Here is a 15,613-nt window from a genome sequence, read left to right as displayed (position 1 = left end):
TTTTAGTGGGTTGATGGATACTGTTATTAAACAAATAAATAAAGAAACAAACAAGACAGATATTGATAAATTCTGTGCAGAGATTAAAATCAGGTCTTAGAAAATGACTGAGTATGGTACTTTGGACTTGATGGTCCTCTTGGAGAATCTCTTGAAAGAGGTAAAATTTTAGCTGAGATAAAAATGACAAGAATGAATCAGGCATACAAAGATCAGAAGAGTTTCCCAGTTAAAGAAATCAATTAGTACAAAGGAGAAATGATGTATGTATGTTTAAGGAACCAAAAGAGGGCCAGTGTGGCTGGAACATGGTGAGTGATGGGGGGAGGATATGAGACGATCTTTGAGATGGAGGCTGGGGCAGATTATACAGGGCTCTTAATAAGAGCCAGAATAAGGAGTTTGAATTTTATTCTAACAGTTGGGAAGACAAAAAAAAGACTTTAAGAAGGGGATTTACACTATCTGTTTTATGTTTTAAATGATCTGCTGTCTGCTATGTGGAGAATGGATTGTAAGCAGGAGAAATGGTGTCAGGGATGGGGGTTGGGGCAGTGAGAGGCTACTGCAATGGTCCAAGTGCTAGAGGCTAGTGGAGTTTGGACTAGGGTAGTAGTGGTAGAGATGAAGAAATGTGGGATATGCTTTGGATGGAGATATCACAGGATTTGAAAATTAACAGCATATGGGGTTCAGGGAAAAAGAAGAACCACAGATTTTAGGAATCAGAGATAAATCCATGTAGGAATTCTCTCTACAATATTCATTAATTACATAGCCAGTGCTTAAGCACTTCCAGTGATCAAAAGCTTGGTACTTCATATTGCCACTCCTTCCTTTTTATGTACCCCAAATAGTTGGAAAGTTCTCTCTATGGATTTGAATCTTCTTCCTTAATTCTGTCTTAATATACAACATGGTTAGTTTTTTTATAATCCTTCTGCTACAGGACAAGTTTGCAAGTAGTCCGAGAAAGTTACCATTTATTTCTTCCCCTGAGATTTTCTTTTTTCCAAGCTAAACATTCTGTTTTTGATTCTAATAAGAATCTGTTTGTATGGCACTTACAGCACGTACAATTCCATATTGAAGTCTGATTGTTCAAATTTGCCCTCGCTGGCCTGTGAGATTCTCTTCTCTAAAGGGCCTGATCCATTGGGCACTCAAAAATTTATGTCCAAAATAAGCCTGACACTAAACTATAATTTTTGAGACAGTCCTCACTCCAATTCTTACCCTTTTACCATTCTGAGCACTCTTTTTTCCACATATTTTACTTTATCAATAGTCCTCTTTAGAAAAGGAAATGACGACCATAACTAGATGCTAAGTAGTCCAAACTTTCTGAATTACATAATTTAAAGAATGCAACCAAAGTTTAAATTGAGATTTGGAACATCTATTTTACAGTATTGACTCATCAAATTTTAGTCATCAAAAAACCAGTATATCCATTTTAAAATAACTTGTGAAGCCAGGTGTATCCCAGCTGGGAAGATGCATTCTGAACAAACTTCTGGCAAAGAAATGATAATATCCAGAATACAGAGCTTTGAAGAGAGATTATAATTAATTAGAAAATTCCAGGTAAAACATCAAACAATAAAAACTACAACACAAAAAGAGACATTTTTCCTTCAGAGAAGCAAAATCTTACTTGCTTCCCCTGTGTGAGTTTTGGTGAGAAAGTTCACTATAATTGGGTAATCAGAGCTACTGTCTCCTCTAAAGCCTGGGGAGAGGGAGGAAGAAAAACCCCATAGTGAAATAGGGAAGGATTTAGCATGTAAGAGATGCTATCCTTAACCCCCTTTGCCTATCCTTGGCCTCTTGGCCACCAGCCCCATAGAAACCCAGTCCTATGACGTTAAGTAAATGACCTCGGACTCCTTGCCAGATTATGTTAGGGTTCACATGTGGTTCAGAAAGCACAAAATCAGCTGAAGGACCATGTTTAATGAACATTACCAATATAGTCTTCCCAAAGACTAGTAGAAGATTGTCAACTTGTAATCCTAGAGTTGTCATCAGTGTGCTTCCAAATTCACCACCCTTCTGAGGACTAGCTTTACTTTAGTGTAATTTTTAAACAAACACTTGGCTTGAACTGCCACATAATTTAGAGAACTAGAAATTTAATATCTCCCTAATATTCCTAAGGATTCCTTGGGGAAGGGGTTACATATATTCCTGTTCACTCTTACGTGTATTTTAACTAGATTGTCAATCATTGCCCTACATTGTGCTTCTGGGGATATTCTCTTTATTCTGTGCCTTGCCAACCTTAACATGGAATCAATCTTTCTTTTCTTTAATCACCTTTTTTTAAATATCTCTAACACAGGGTAAGTAGGCTTTTAATAAAAGTTGGCTCAAGTGAAGAGGGATTATATTTCACCCCAGCATAATATGTACAGTAGTCCCCTCTTTTCCACTGCTTCACTTTCCAGGGTTTCCATTACCCACAGTAACCATGGTCCAAAAATATTAAATGGGAAATTCCGGAAACAATTCATAAGTTTTAAATTCGGTGCCATTCTGAGTAGCGTGATGAAATTGTGCACTGTCCCATTCCATCCTGCCTGGGATGTGAATCATCCCTTTGTCCAGCAGATCCACACTGTAGATGCTACCCACCCGTTAGCAGCCGTCTCAGTTATCAGATGCACTGCCACGGTATTGCAGTGCTTGTGTTGAAATAACCCTCATTTTACTTAAGAATGGCCCCAAAGCACAAAAGTACTGATGCTGGCAATTCCAACATGCCAAAGAGAAGCTGTAAAGTGCTTCCTTTAAGTGAAAAGGTGAAAGTTCTCCACTTAAGAAAAGAAATTGTATGCTGAGGTTACTAAGATCTACAGTAAGAAGGAGTTTTTTAACTGTGAGATTTCAAGGAAGGTAAAAGAAATTTGTGCTAGTTTTGCCGTCACACATCAAATCTGTACGTACAGGAAAAAAATATTACATATATATAGAATTCAGTGCTATCTGCATTTCAGGCATCCAGTGGGGGTCTTGGAAGGCATCCCCCCCGGGTAAAGGAGGACTGCTGGACATTCATGCTTAAATATCACTGTTACTAAAATTGCTTCTCATATTCGTTCCACAAGGAATTTCTCCGTTTTCTCCTCTGGTCTCATCCTCCCACCATTTTTACAGACAGCTCTCTCTGTATTCCTCTCCCAAGATCTTTTAACCTCCCCTCCTTTCTCTATTGGCCCCCAGGACGCCTCCCCTGCTCTCCCTGGCAGCCTCCGTAAATTTCAAACGATCCCTCTGTTACCAAGTTACTCAGCTTTCCAGATCAAGTCCGAAAGCCTATCTCTACATAACCAAACAAGACATTTTGATAAACTTAAGACAGTTTTCTGCATTATTTCTGGTCAGTTTGTATTTTTTATTTTGCCATTTATTTATTCACCAACTATTTATTTTGAGCACAGTATGTTTATTAAAAATAACTTTGAAATGCTTAGCTAGGAGCAGCCCTTGTAAGGGGAATGATTAACTTGTTTTCAGAAACGCCAGGTCTGCCAGCAGGATATCTGGGCGGCGCTGTGGTGGAGGTGATCTGGAAAATGTAGCTCGGCCCGTGGGAGTGACAGACTGTTAGCTGTTTGCCTAAAAGCGAGATCTAAGGCTGTAGGAATGGGTGGGGTTTCTGAGGGAGGGAAGTTGAGGCAGAACCTGAGGGAAAAGGGGATGAAGAGTCACCAAGGCAATGAGGGAGACAGAGGAGGAAGAAAATCAAGTTGTCAGCTTTGAAAGCCAAGGGAGGCGAGCGTTTGAAGAAAACTTACGGGATGGAGGAGGGTGAGAGGGTGTCAAAAGCTGAAGGAAACAAGATGAATGTGACAGCTTCCACGAGGCAACTGCCTTTCAAGAGAGCAGTTTCCTTCCAGGAGGGAGGCGTGAAGTCCAGATGGCTGACATTATTGGGTGAGAGGGAAGTGAGGAACTAGAGGATGCTCCTTGAAAGGTTTCCTGAGTAGGAAAAAGAATTGTTCAGAGAATGAAATGGGAAGTGGTTTGTTTTGCACTTTACCTTTTACATCAGAACTCAGGGGTTCAATGTTCCCAGAGAAAGTTCTTAGTGAGTACGTAGGGGACTGAGATGGAAGCAGAGAGCAGCTTGCAGTAACTCCAAACCTCCAAGCGGACAGGGAAGAAAACCAGGAAAAAGGAGTGAACTCCGGAGAAAAACACGTTCAATGTGCTTCGGTGTGGTCCTCGTACTGAAAGGGCCGCTGAGTGGGAAGACCAAGGTCTGGACGGACGCCAGTAACATTTCAGAACTCAAGGATAAAAAGAAAAATCCCAAAAATAACTTCCAGAAGGAAAAGCAGATACTCTTACGAGAAGACCTCTCGTAGGCAATACTGGATACCAGCAGGCAGCGTAAAAATTATCTTCAAACTTCAGTGAGAAAAAGACGTCTTGACCTTGAATTTCTAGGCCTAGCCAAACCAACATTCAAGTGTGAGGGCAAGATAAGTCAATTTTAGACCCCTTCTCGGTTAAAGGATAACTTGAGCAAATTAAAAACAAATCCAAGAAAGAAGATCAGCAAAGAAATAAATACAACTAATAGTTAAGTCTAAATTATCGAAGCACGATGTACGTTAGAGCAGTTTGGAAATAACTGACATAAGCACGTCCAGGCAGGGGACAAGTGATAGCACACCCACAGTCTCGTCTGGGTTTGGGAAAGAGTACAGATACTGATTCCCTAAAGATATTGACAGATCTAAAAATGGATTCATGTACACATGATAAAATTAGTGTATAACAATTGAGCAACTGAAGTAGGATATCTAGAGAAAAAAGTGTAATACTGAAAATTCCTATCAACCCAAAAAAATTAGGAAAGGGGAAAAATGTAGAAACAACAAGAAAACATGCTAAAGAGAAACTCTAGTATAAGATGGAAGAAATAAGAGGAATATGTAATCAAAGTATGTGTCTTCGTGGGTGGTTTTCAAAAATAAAACTATTTAAAAGATGTAATATGACGTGAGAGAATAGAATAAGAAATAAATATTCCCTTCTGAGGTATGTAGAGACTGGATCAGTGTATAACAAAATCAATTAAAATTTAAAAGAAAAAAACGCTAAAAATAATGCAAGAGAAACCAACGAGACCACAGTATTGTCTGGGTGGTGGTGACATGGCTTTTGTGTCAACAGTTTTAATTGAAATGGTCCTCTCAACCAATTTCTGTTGAATGGTATGGATGAGATATGCCCCTAAACTAGTCTATGACTAAAAGAATGAAATTAAAAGTCATTCATCTGTCTAATGTATATGTGACTGCTTGTAATTAACCTTCCTAAAGGGCTGGCTAGTAAATTTAATATGCATATAAGATTTTAAAAGCCTTGTATATCAGAATAGGCATAACTAAAATTTTCTCTCACAAAAACAAATTTTGTCTGCTCTTTTCTCTGCTGTATCTCCAGGGCCTAGAATCCCATCTGGAATGTGCTAAGTGCCCATTTAATGTTTGTTGAACGGCTGAAATTCATTCATTCCCAAATGCCTTTGAAAGCATATTATTTTCTGAAAAGCTCCCTCTCGTGTGCTGTCACCAATATTCCACTAATAATTTAGCAATCTGTGGTTCACCCACGCCTGAACATCCTGCTGTTTCACGCCTCCATCCCTCTAACCAGCCATTCCTTAAGCTCCTAGGTCACTGTTGAGGCCCACTGTGTTCCCTTCAGAAGAATCTGGCTTTCCAACACTAGGTGACTCAATTTTGTCCTTCCAGGGAAACCTGTGTGCTGTCATTCCCAGAGCAGCATCCTCTGTTGGGAGGCCCCTGCAGTGTCCACCCTCACACAGAGGATCCCCTTGCATGTGAGAAAGGCTGGTAGGAAGCAGTCACGCCCTGCACTAGTTAGGAAAATACAGAAATACTTCATCCAGGGACAATTCAGTTTGCTTTCTTATATTTCAGATTCCCTAAGATCTTACTGGGTCATGTTATCAGTAAGATTTTTCAGATCTTATACACTGAGAGTTTTAGTCCTCTACCATTTTGCCAGGGATGTGCTAATGTGCTGAATTAAATTCTGACGCAGGCCAACAAGAAAAGACATTCAACTACTAGTTTATTCTTGGAGGTAGAATTGCATTTATCATTTATGTGCTTCTGCATTTATTTCCCTCATCATCAACAAGTAAAATATTTTTCAAGCAAATCATTACTAAGTTTATAAAAATTCAATAGTAATCTCAAAAAGAGATGAGGTCATAAAATTCAATTGGATAATACATAAGGAATATTAACAAATAATTCCTACATGATCACAGGCATTGATGGAACAGTGCCTCCAATTTACTAACATTTCCCAGAAGGAAGACAGAATAGGCATAAAAATGATGATTTAAGGGTTTATACCCCAAATTTCCTGGAATCTTTCTAGATAAGATGTTTTACCCTATAATTTTAAAATACATGTTTGAGAAGATCTAGGAAAAAAAAATTCATCATTATATGTAATTATTTTAAAGTTCCTAGTTAGAATAAAGATAAAATATAGCATCATTGTTCAAGAGTATATATACTAAATATATTCGATAATTGCTTCCATAAAGTATTGTTTCATAATTTAACAACTTAATTGAAAACTCCTGAACATTTTTAATTTTTCTATAAACATACTAGTAGTATGCCCTTTGACTATTCTGTGTTTTCTCTATTTTCAGAAGTGACATAAAATTACCCATCTACTTAACAGAATCCTGGCCAACTATCTAATAAAATCGCATCTGTGAGAGTATGTTGAAAAGTAAGATTGTCTTGTTATTGTAAGAAATAGCATCTTGGTCCCTATATCCAGGTATCTAATTATGGCAATGGAACCAAGAAATAATTTGAAGAAAATAATATCAATTAACTCCTTAAATTTTAATGATAGATTTCTCAGATTCCTAATATTTCTTAATAAGTCTGAATTTATTTTATTTTAAATATTTCTTAATATTTTTAATTTTCTAAAAATGTATTTTATGTGAACATTTTCTGCTATTTCCTAGTTTTTAAAGTAACTGTCATTCTTGACTCCTTTGGAAGTTGTCTTCTAACTGCTTATTCTATTCCTGTTTGGTTCATTCGGAAAATGAAATTTATATAAAAGTATTTTTTAACCAATGTCCTTCAGAATTTCAACTAATGATGTCCAATTCTAAAATTCCACGTTTCTAATAGTTCATGCCAGTTCTAGAAATCTATTGTCAAAGATACAGACTCCAGGCTTCTCCCCTGTCAGCTCTCTCTTTCCATAAGGCACCTGGCTACAGAGGCGCTGAACCTCTCTAACTACAGAGTGAGAGAATGCAATTTTTAAGTCTGATCACATTTCAAAAAATATTTTGAAAGAATCTCAGGAAACAGAAGGATATGATAATGACTGGATGATCCAGGCTGCTCTTCACTATTTTCATATCTCCCAGCTATATGATGCACAAAAAAAAACTTGCATGCAAAATAATTGTGCCAACGCAATTTCCAATAAGTGTAAAAATAAATGAACAAATTCAATAACTTATACTCCTGAGTAAATATGAATCTAGAATGCATTAAATATAATAATCTTATTTCAGAAAATATCTTGTTCCTTCTTAACAGAATTTATTTGTCCACACCACCATAATCCGACCAGATGATAGAAACTTTTTTTCTGCCAACAAGTTATGCATTTAGTATTCTTACTTGTTATGGTATGACAAATGAAATGTCACTTCAAATGTCTAGATGCCTGGCTTCAAACATGTATTTTCTCTTTAGAGACATATTAGCAAGTCATTGTAGCTAAGGGTAATACATCATTTAGGAAATCAATAGAAAAACTATGTCTCAAGTATAGCTTAATATTTTGATTAAAATAAATAATTTTACATATTTCAAAGGACTAGGCCATGTTCAATGGATTTCTTTGGGCTGTGAGCTTTAGAATATAGAGACTATTTCTTATTAATCTGTGTAACTTTAGTACATAACACATTAAGTAATAAATAAATGTTCATTGACAAATATTAAGCTCTGTTTTAGGGCATTAAGCTTTGTATAGGTAGTGAGATTTAAGTTCTAAATAAAGTAATATTTCAATTATTTTAATAGTAACCTGAATATATTTGCAGATAATAAACCTTGTTGACAGGAGAAATGTTGACCATCATAATTGTACATAACTAACTTTCAAGGGCTTCACTAAGAATTTTATTTCCCCATCAAACTGTTCACCAAGCAAGTTAAAGACACCGTTCTGGCTAACTATAAACTTGCACTTTGGAGAGGCAATTCTTAACATGAAATTTATTTACATAATAAATAAATATTGACCCCCAGCTATGTGCAAAGTGGGAGGTGATTTTAAAATTCCTAAGCCATACTTCCTTCCCATAGAAGTTTAAACTCTAGTAAGAGGAATAAGACACCTAATTGAATAATTAAAATGAAAGTCCATTATTGATACAAAGCAAAATATAGATTAAGGGAGGAAGAGGCCGATTATGGCTGGTGGATTAGGAAGTGGTTCATGGGGGTGGTGCTATTGGAGTTGGAGAGGGACTTGAGTGCAGGCATGGCTAGAAGAGCGGGTCTTTCAAGTGGAGGAAGATGAGAGAAAGAGTGCAGAGGCTTGACCGTTTCCATGACAAAAAGTAGTGCAGATTGGCCTTAGAATGTAAGTAGGACGTAACTCTGAGAGTTTGATAAGAAGCAATAATGGTCTGGGCTAGGATGGTTTCTGTGGAGATGCAAAGGGAAGTTATCTAACAATGGGAAGTTAGTACTACACTGCAGGATAGAATGCAGTCATAACTGTTACCACTTCATCTGATGTTCTGCTAGTCTGTACGTTGAAAAATAAACACATGGTAAAATAACAAATGGATATGTGCGTGTTTTAACTTTTTGATGACTTCAGTTTCACATTATTATAACCCTTGATTGCCAGACAGAAACTACATAACTGACAATTGACTATCAAGAGTCAGTTTTCAAGTCTATTTGTTTCTTAATGATCTACTTATATATTCCCGGATGGGGGGCGAACAGACATAAAGCCATACTTAAAGGCAATAGATTTTCAAAACCTTTCTTTCACGTAACTGATTGTGTCTCACTGCCAGAGACAACTGCTTTTTCTCAAGAAGCACAGGAAGAATCTATGAGAAACTGTGCCTAAACACGGAAGTCATCTCCAGTCGTCTGAGTTTCATGCATGAACACGGTTATCTACCCACCACTTCACTGATACCATCAACACCAAGATACAGCAAATAACCTTGTATTTTCATAAGCCATGCACCATATGTACATACACAATATTATGCTGTACGTCACTTCATTTGATTTCATAACTTGCTTTTCATTGCTTTCACCAAAGCAGATCATCTTTTTGTTTGGCTATGCTATTTTTCTCATGTAACTAATGTAGTATATTATCTTTGCCAGCTCAGAAGCATTTGAATACGAATCAACAACCCCCAAAGAACTTATATTATTCAGAAAGCATAATATGCTAAAGGTTCGCTTCAACCCATGTTCACCACCACATAAGAGAAGAATAGCAAAAATAATAGCTTGTTTTTTCCAAGTCTGGATGATCCAATTGGCCTTTATTTTCATTAGAAGTCAAGAAAATAATATCATCTTTAAAGAGAACACAAATATTTTCAAAATATCCCATTGTGAGATATGGGTGAAACTATAACATCTGTTGTGAAATCTTACCACTGATAACAACCTAAAACAAAGATGATTTTTATTTTCAAACACTTGGCACATGGACATTGGTAAAAGAAACTCCCTTGATCAGATAATAGTTCACATGTTTTGCTTACAAATTTGCATTGTTTTAGGTCTTAACAATAGGTACAGAACATTCAAAAAATACCACCATAGTGTTGTTTTTCCATCTGAGAAAAAGATATAAATTGGTAGTATGTCTTCTGTCTTATAGGGAATTTAGTTATATCAAAGCCTCATATTAGTTTTCACTTTTAAAGGTAATTTTTCAGATAATATTGACAGTAATAATTGAAAATTTTATTTTAAATTTTTAGTTATGTAAAAAATCTGTAATCAACTTCATAGAGGATTGAAGAATTTTTTAAGTAAGGTGACGCATGATAAGGTGTCAGCGCTAAGCTCATATAATATTGATTATTGATGACAAGTAGAAGTGACTACTGAAGAATATTAAAATTTAATTCGTATTATATGTATGTTTGAGAGATTTAAATCACATTCCAGTCAATAATATGAGATAGTTTACTCAAATACTAATGTCTATTTTAAAAAGTAAGTACTTTGCTTGTTTTTAAACTTCAGAAATCATTAAAAATTGACTATTACACTTTTAAAATCATCTCAGCAGTGTCCACCGACATACTCAGACTCCTGAATTTGAGGATCATAGTTCCTGTACAAGTAAACTATTTATCCTTAGGAAACAAATTGCAGGCTGTTATCATGCTGCCACTGAGTTGAAGAATTGTTTCCTTCTAGAACAGGTAATTAAGTTACTTACTGCATAGTTAAGCAGTTGTAGGCACAGAATAATTTCTTTTAGTATCCTTTGCTCTCCCAGTGCCAAAATGACCTTACTGTGAGCAACAGAACCGCCAACTTATTTACGTAAACATACACTCTGACTTACATGCCCTGAGTTATAGGCACACACACACGAGCACAACACATATACACACAATTAAAATGATAAATTCAAGAGCACAGAAGGTAAACCATATGGTTGATAAAAATTACTACTGATTTGTTTTGCTATTTCAGATCCATAAAATTTTCAATTATATGTAATATTTTAAAATATTGGATAGTGCATAAGAGTCTAGATATAAACTTTCTAAGTAGTCAATTTCCAAAATCATTAAATGATATGTGATTAGGTACTTCTTAGGAGCATAATGAAACGTGGTCTAAGCAGCACGTACTGTACACACAAATGAATGGGATGAAAGGGTGTTGGCATTCATGGAAAAGAGTGATGAATTTCACAAGATTAAGTCAACTGACATTTTATGAAAATTTCCATTTCCTGCCTTGGATTTTATCTAAACTGACAAAACAAACACACATTTAGATGTCTCAAATTTCTCATGGGATGTTCTCTTCGATAGAATATCTGGAAGGAATTTCTGACAAATTCATCTAAGTGCCAAATTTTAATATTGATGTGGGGATTCGCCAGGATGGACAGAAACACGTGCTAGTCTTTCCTCATTCCGTGGAAGACAGGACGGTAGAATTAGTGCTTACAAAACGCACTACTTAGTTACACAAAGTTGTAATAATTTAGCAGATTGCTTAAAAACTTATAGAAAAAGGCAAAACAATATACTGGCGAAATCGTCCCTTCTCAAATTTTGAACTATTAGTTCTGGCCATATATCTGACTATCATTAGATCGTGTTTTACCCAATCAGCTTTGTCACATATCAAAGACCCAGCCTTAAGGGTCCGGCGATTTTCTTTATGTGACAGAAAACCTCAATTTTCTGCTCCTCCGGAATCCCCTTCCGCTTCCTACAGTCCCATGAGCCGGAACCAACAACTAATCCATGCGTTAGGATTTGGTTTCATTAAAATTATTTTAGATTAACAGTGCAATAAGCATGGTACTCTTGCAGAATTCTAAGCATATGAATTTTTTAGAAATACATCACGTGGAATCTATCCTTTTGTTCAATTTATTTTGTCTCTGAGTTAGACCAGATTTTTTGCCTTTCTTAGGAGGTATGTCATTAAAGGATTGAATAAGAGAAACCTGGAGTCATTCTCTTTTTTTTAAACATAACTTTTAAAAGAACAAACACTCTTACATGCGGTTAGAAAAGAGATGAGGAATTATTTGTGGGCAGGCCAGCAGAGGGTGAAAACTATTTCAGCCGCCATTTTCTATGTGCTTTGAAGGACGCCAAGGGCAACCTCGTCTTTAGAAAAATAGTCCGTTAAGAATGTTTACCTTAGAAGAGCTAGGTTATAAGAGGACTCGTTCCTCAAGAAAGGGCTGAGAGAGTTGTGGGGGTGATTCCTCTTCAGCAAAGGAGCAGCCATTATGCAGTCAGGATTCTCTCTCTGAAAACCGGCCGTTCACACTGTGGTTGTATTTTTTCTGATGTATTCCTTCAAAACATTGTCAGAAAAAGAGTACACTATTTCTGTTCATTAAGCTGACTTAAAACCTGATGTGTCATTTCATTGACTTGTTATTGTTGCTTCTTGAAACCTCGTTTTTGTTTAGAGATTTTTCTGATGAGTTTAGAGATATTCCAAGCAGAACAGCGTAGCGAATTTAGAATTGTGAATTTAATCAGTAAGTTCTAAGTATGTGTAGGAACATATTGCATGAGACAGTAATGTAATTTGTGAGAAATGTCTACACACAAGCTTTCATATACCTTTATTCTGTCTTTAGAATTTGGAATGATGGGAGATCATACAATTAAAAGTCAGCGACCTCGATCTGTTCATGAAAAAAGGGTCCCTCAGGAACAAGCTGATGCTGCTAAATTTATGGCACAAACTGGTAATACGTTAGTTACATTTTTATATTTATTGTTGTTAATTTAATGAAACCACTGCATGTTTTCATAATCTTTTGCCGCACATTTGTCAGTTTTTGGAGCTGATTTTTTTTTGAGCCATTTTTTTTGTCACCAGTTAAAGTCCATAAATGAAGTAGCTGTGATCAAAAAGTGCACCAAAAAATGTGTAAAATTTATTTTGCTTATAGTATGGGACATTTAGGGTTTATATATTATAATTTACTTATGTTAATTAACTACTTAAAATGTATAATTAAACTTTTAAAGAAAGTTCAACAAAGTTATTTCATCAATAATTGATTATTATAGAACTTTTCAGAATTAAAATTTTAAATAGGACTTCTGATGATGCAACTTAACTATTTAATATGTTGAATATTATTTCAAATGTTATACATCATATAATTTGTTAAAATGTATGGAAATTAGAAACTTTTTTCAGAATTTAATATTTTTTTTTTATTTGAAAAGAGTTATGTAAGCTAAATAATAAAAAGTTGACAGTCTTTGTTAGTAAGCTGTAATACATTCCGAATAATTAAATATCAACAAAAATGACTTTCTGGTTTATGAAATTTTTAATCCTAGATTAATTAGATTACTTTTAAATGCCCACCTCCAAAAAAATTGTATATATGTAAACAAATAAATGCATTGGTATTTTGGCTCATCATAATAAATGGGCTATAATTCCATCTAGTTACATTGCATGTGGTACATTCTGAGATGAAAATGTGTTTAAACAGTGTTATGAACATTTTCAGCTGTCACTTTTATTTTGGGAAATTGCAACCTGACTGTTTTATCTATGTCTTTATAAAGTTTTATGCATTTCAATCTAGGTGATCTGTTTTACTATTAATATAGAAGTTTTGAGTACATGACCACCTTTTTGACATGACATTCAGACTGATTTTGATGAAATTCCTTGAAGAATGAATATTTCTTTTACTTCAAATGTTCTTAGGCTAGTATTTGTTCAGAATATTATATTTGAATCTATAAGAATGCAAATTCTTCATGAATTGTGCTCTGGTAATGGGTGAGTAGTAGACTGTAATACATTAGTTGCAAGTAGTTCAAAGAATTCTCAAAAGGAGAAGGATATTTAGCAAAAATTCTACAATAAGGATGTATTTTTAGATACACGTTGCAGCCAAATCCAGAAATGAAGAAAACTTGCTTATCTGGATTAGTTTTGGTGCGCCTCCTCATTTAAGAAAAAGTGATTTATTTTTCTACTATTTATTTGAACAAGCCCAAAAGTGCATTGCCAGGTTCAGTCAGATTCTCAGATTTCTAGGTGTATTTTTCTCCTTTACAAGGAGCAAAAGTCTTGACCACTGACCAGAGATTAGGGGGCGTTTGAGTCTCAACAGAGGCACAGGGCGTGGGCTGACCACTCGACCTCCTTCAGGGACCATCTCTTCAGGGTATTTCTGCAAGATTAGAGATGGCCTTCCTTTTGCAAAAGAGGTGGTAGGCATTGTTTTACTGAAATTCCTTAAAATTAGAGTAACTTAAGAGTGAAATGGTGACCTATAGTTTTAAATTTCCAATCATGTAGTAAAATTAGTTTATGCACAAATATTATGCAATTTGCCCAGGAGTTTTTATACAAATTCACTTTTTGGATTTGTCTATGACACATACCAAGAAAATTCACAGTTTTCAGCTAAAACTCTTCTTGAAAATTCAAATCACAAGAAACATTGCGTTTTCTTAGTGAGAAATTACTAATTTCTGTTTTCATTTACTCATTCTTTTCCAGACATTGTTTTGTGTTTAATATATAATAATGCATGATTTAATAAAATAGAAGAAACACTTATTAAATAGATCCATGAGGAGCTTTAAAATCATTTCTCTATATTGTTAACAGTAACTCAGAAAAGGCAATGGACTTCAAAACCAAAGCTTTGAAAACATTGATCAGATGCTTTAATTGATGAATAATAGATGTTTATTATTTCATTTTACACCAAAGATAGTATAGGCAAATATAAATAAATACACATATAATACTCATTTCAAATTTAAGTTACTATGATACTGATAAAAAACTGGAAAACAGCATTATTTTAAATAGTTTTTAAAATACATACTTTGACACTAGGTAATTATAAAACTGAAAAGAGAGGGTTTTTTCTTCCTTAAATATTTTCTGAGATTATACTTTCTTTACTTCTTCAGGTAGTTAGTCTGAATAAATACAGCTGTGTCACACAATAAAATTTTACAAAACTTACGTTTTAGTTATAAAACTTTTCCATTTGTCTTTCAGACCAAGAAATAGATGTTACATATAAACAATGATAAACATTTGCCAACGTTAATTTGAGGACAAAGAGTAATGCAATAGAGGTAAAATCAAATAATAAAAGACAATATAATATGTTTTTTATGTTAGTCATGAGAGAAAACAAAACAAAAGCTGTCAGACTTTATAATTTAAGAATTACTTCTCAAAGTGAGTAGCCTGGCCTCTTCAATCAATATGATCAGTGAAACCTGTATCTAAAAACCAAGCTTTCTATAAAGTAATAAAGTGAGTGGAAATCCTTTTTAAAAAGAGGAACATTTGGTAAAGAAGCATTACGTGATCAAAATAAGTTGATCATTTTGGCCAGTCCAATAATTGAGATAAGCTAGTTTGAATGTCAGTGGACAATACTCCAATAGCTGAGGGCACAGTCTGTATTTATGGTCAAGGGAAATGAAATGAAGTAATCCGATATAGATATTTCACGTAGACACCTAAATTAAGTGCCAATAAGGTGGCTTAAGACATCTTACTTATGCTTAGTGATGCTTTTTAACATCATAGTCATCAAGTGGTCTTATAAACAGATTTAGAAAAGTCCTCTTTTGTTCCAGTGGGGAAAACAGCCTACATTAGTAAGATATAGCATATTATCTAAAACACAAAAATAAAATGAAAAGTTCGTTTCTAATTTCATGATTTTAACATGCTAGCAAAATTTCGCGTTATTTTGTTTAAGATTTAAAATGTTCTCTCATACATTATCTCATTTA

The 15,613-nt window shown here is 34.9% G+C and overlaps 1 protein-coding gene across 5 annotated transcripts in view; it reads left to right on the top strand.

Moving 5' to 3' along the window:
• ADGRB3 (adhesion G protein-coupled receptor B3) overlaps positions 1-15,613 on the top strand; it is a 645,087-nt gene that overhangs the window by 238,829 nt on the left and 390,645 nt on the right. For 4 of the 5 annotated variants that reach the window (XM_070514626.1, XM_070514625.1, XM_014842251.3 and 1 more), the window contains one exon: positions 12,448-12,558. The exons of the other annotated variant lie outside the window; for it this stretch is intronic. In XM_070514626.1, the coding sequence (XP_070370727.1) occupies positions 12,448-12,558 (111 nt within the window). The remainder of the gene's footprint in view (positions 1-12,447; positions 12,559-15,613) is intronic. 5 annotated transcript variants of the gene reach the window in all.

This window comes from Equus asinus, chromosome 8 (genome assembly GCF_041296235.1).
Source record: "Equus asinus isolate D_3611 breed Donkey chromosome 8, EquAss-T2T_v2, whole genome shotgun sequence".
NCBI lineage: Eukaryota > Metazoa > Chordata > Mammalia > Perissodactyla > Equidae > Equus > Equus asinus.
The sequence above is the reverse complement of the archived record's forward strand: the minus strand, read 5'-3'. Positions and strand labels throughout refer to the sequence as shown.